The sequence below is a fragment of the Apaloderma vittatum genome, unplaced genomic scaffold, assembly GCF_000703405.1.
Source record: "Apaloderma vittatum isolate BGI_N311 unplaced genomic scaffold, ASM70340v1 scaffold26802, whole genome shotgun sequence".
Taxonomy (NCBI): Eukaryota; Metazoa; Chordata; class Aves; order Trogoniformes; family Trogonidae; genus Apaloderma; species Apaloderma vittatum.
The window spans coordinates 1-586 of record NW_009703551.1 but is presented as its reverse complement, the minus strand read 5'-3'; the positions used below and the strand labels follow the sequence as shown (position 1 = coordinate 586).

The 586-nt window shown below is 60.8% G+C and overlaps 1 protein-coding gene across 1 annotated transcript in view; it reads right to left on the bottom strand.

Moving 5' to 3' along the window:
* EFR3B (EFR3 homolog B (S. cerevisiae)) overlaps window positions 1–334 on the bottom strand; it is a gene marked incomplete at both ends in the record, with an annotated part of 7,511 nt that extends 7,177 nt beyond the window's left edge. The window contains one exon of the mRNA XM_009864679.1: window positions 205–334. Within this exon, the coding sequence (XP_009862981.1) occupies window positions 205–334 (130 nt within the window). The remainder of the gene's footprint in view (window positions 1–204) is intronic.
* Between the last annotated feature and the right edge of the window lie 252 nt (window positions 335–586).

Below are 586 nucleotides of genomic sequence, written 5' to 3'. Positions count from 1 at the left end.
CCTACATATCCACAGCGTTCCCAGCCCGGACCGTGCTCATCTCCAGCCCGTTTTGGGCCACGTTTGGTGGCTGAGCTCAGCACGAGCCGCTCGGACTCGGCGCTGCCAGGATGCGGCAATGCAGCGGCTCTGATTCAGCTCCCCAGCGCGCACGTGTGTCCCCAAAACCGGTGTCACCAGGGCAGAGTCCCGCCAAGTCCCCACCTGGATCGAGTACATGATGATCCTGAAGCAGCAAGTGGCAAAGATCTTCGGCTCCCAGAGCGAGTGGTTATCCAGGTGGCTGGGGAAGAGATGGAAACGGAGGGGAAAGTAACCGTCGGTCCCCCAAAACCTGCAGGGGTGCAAAGCAGCACCAAGCACGGCCAGAAGCAGCAAGGGGCAAGCACTGCAGGTGAGGGCAGGGCCACAAACTCCTCTCGGGCATGACCTTCCTCCGTGACAGTTATCTACTCGATGCCATCTTCCTCATCGCATCCAAAAAACCCAGAGCTCAGCCTGAAATCCAGTCCCTATCTCCAGCACCGTGCCGAGGGGAGCCAGAGGAGCCCATGCCTTCACCTCGCCCCTAGCTCGCATCGGCTGG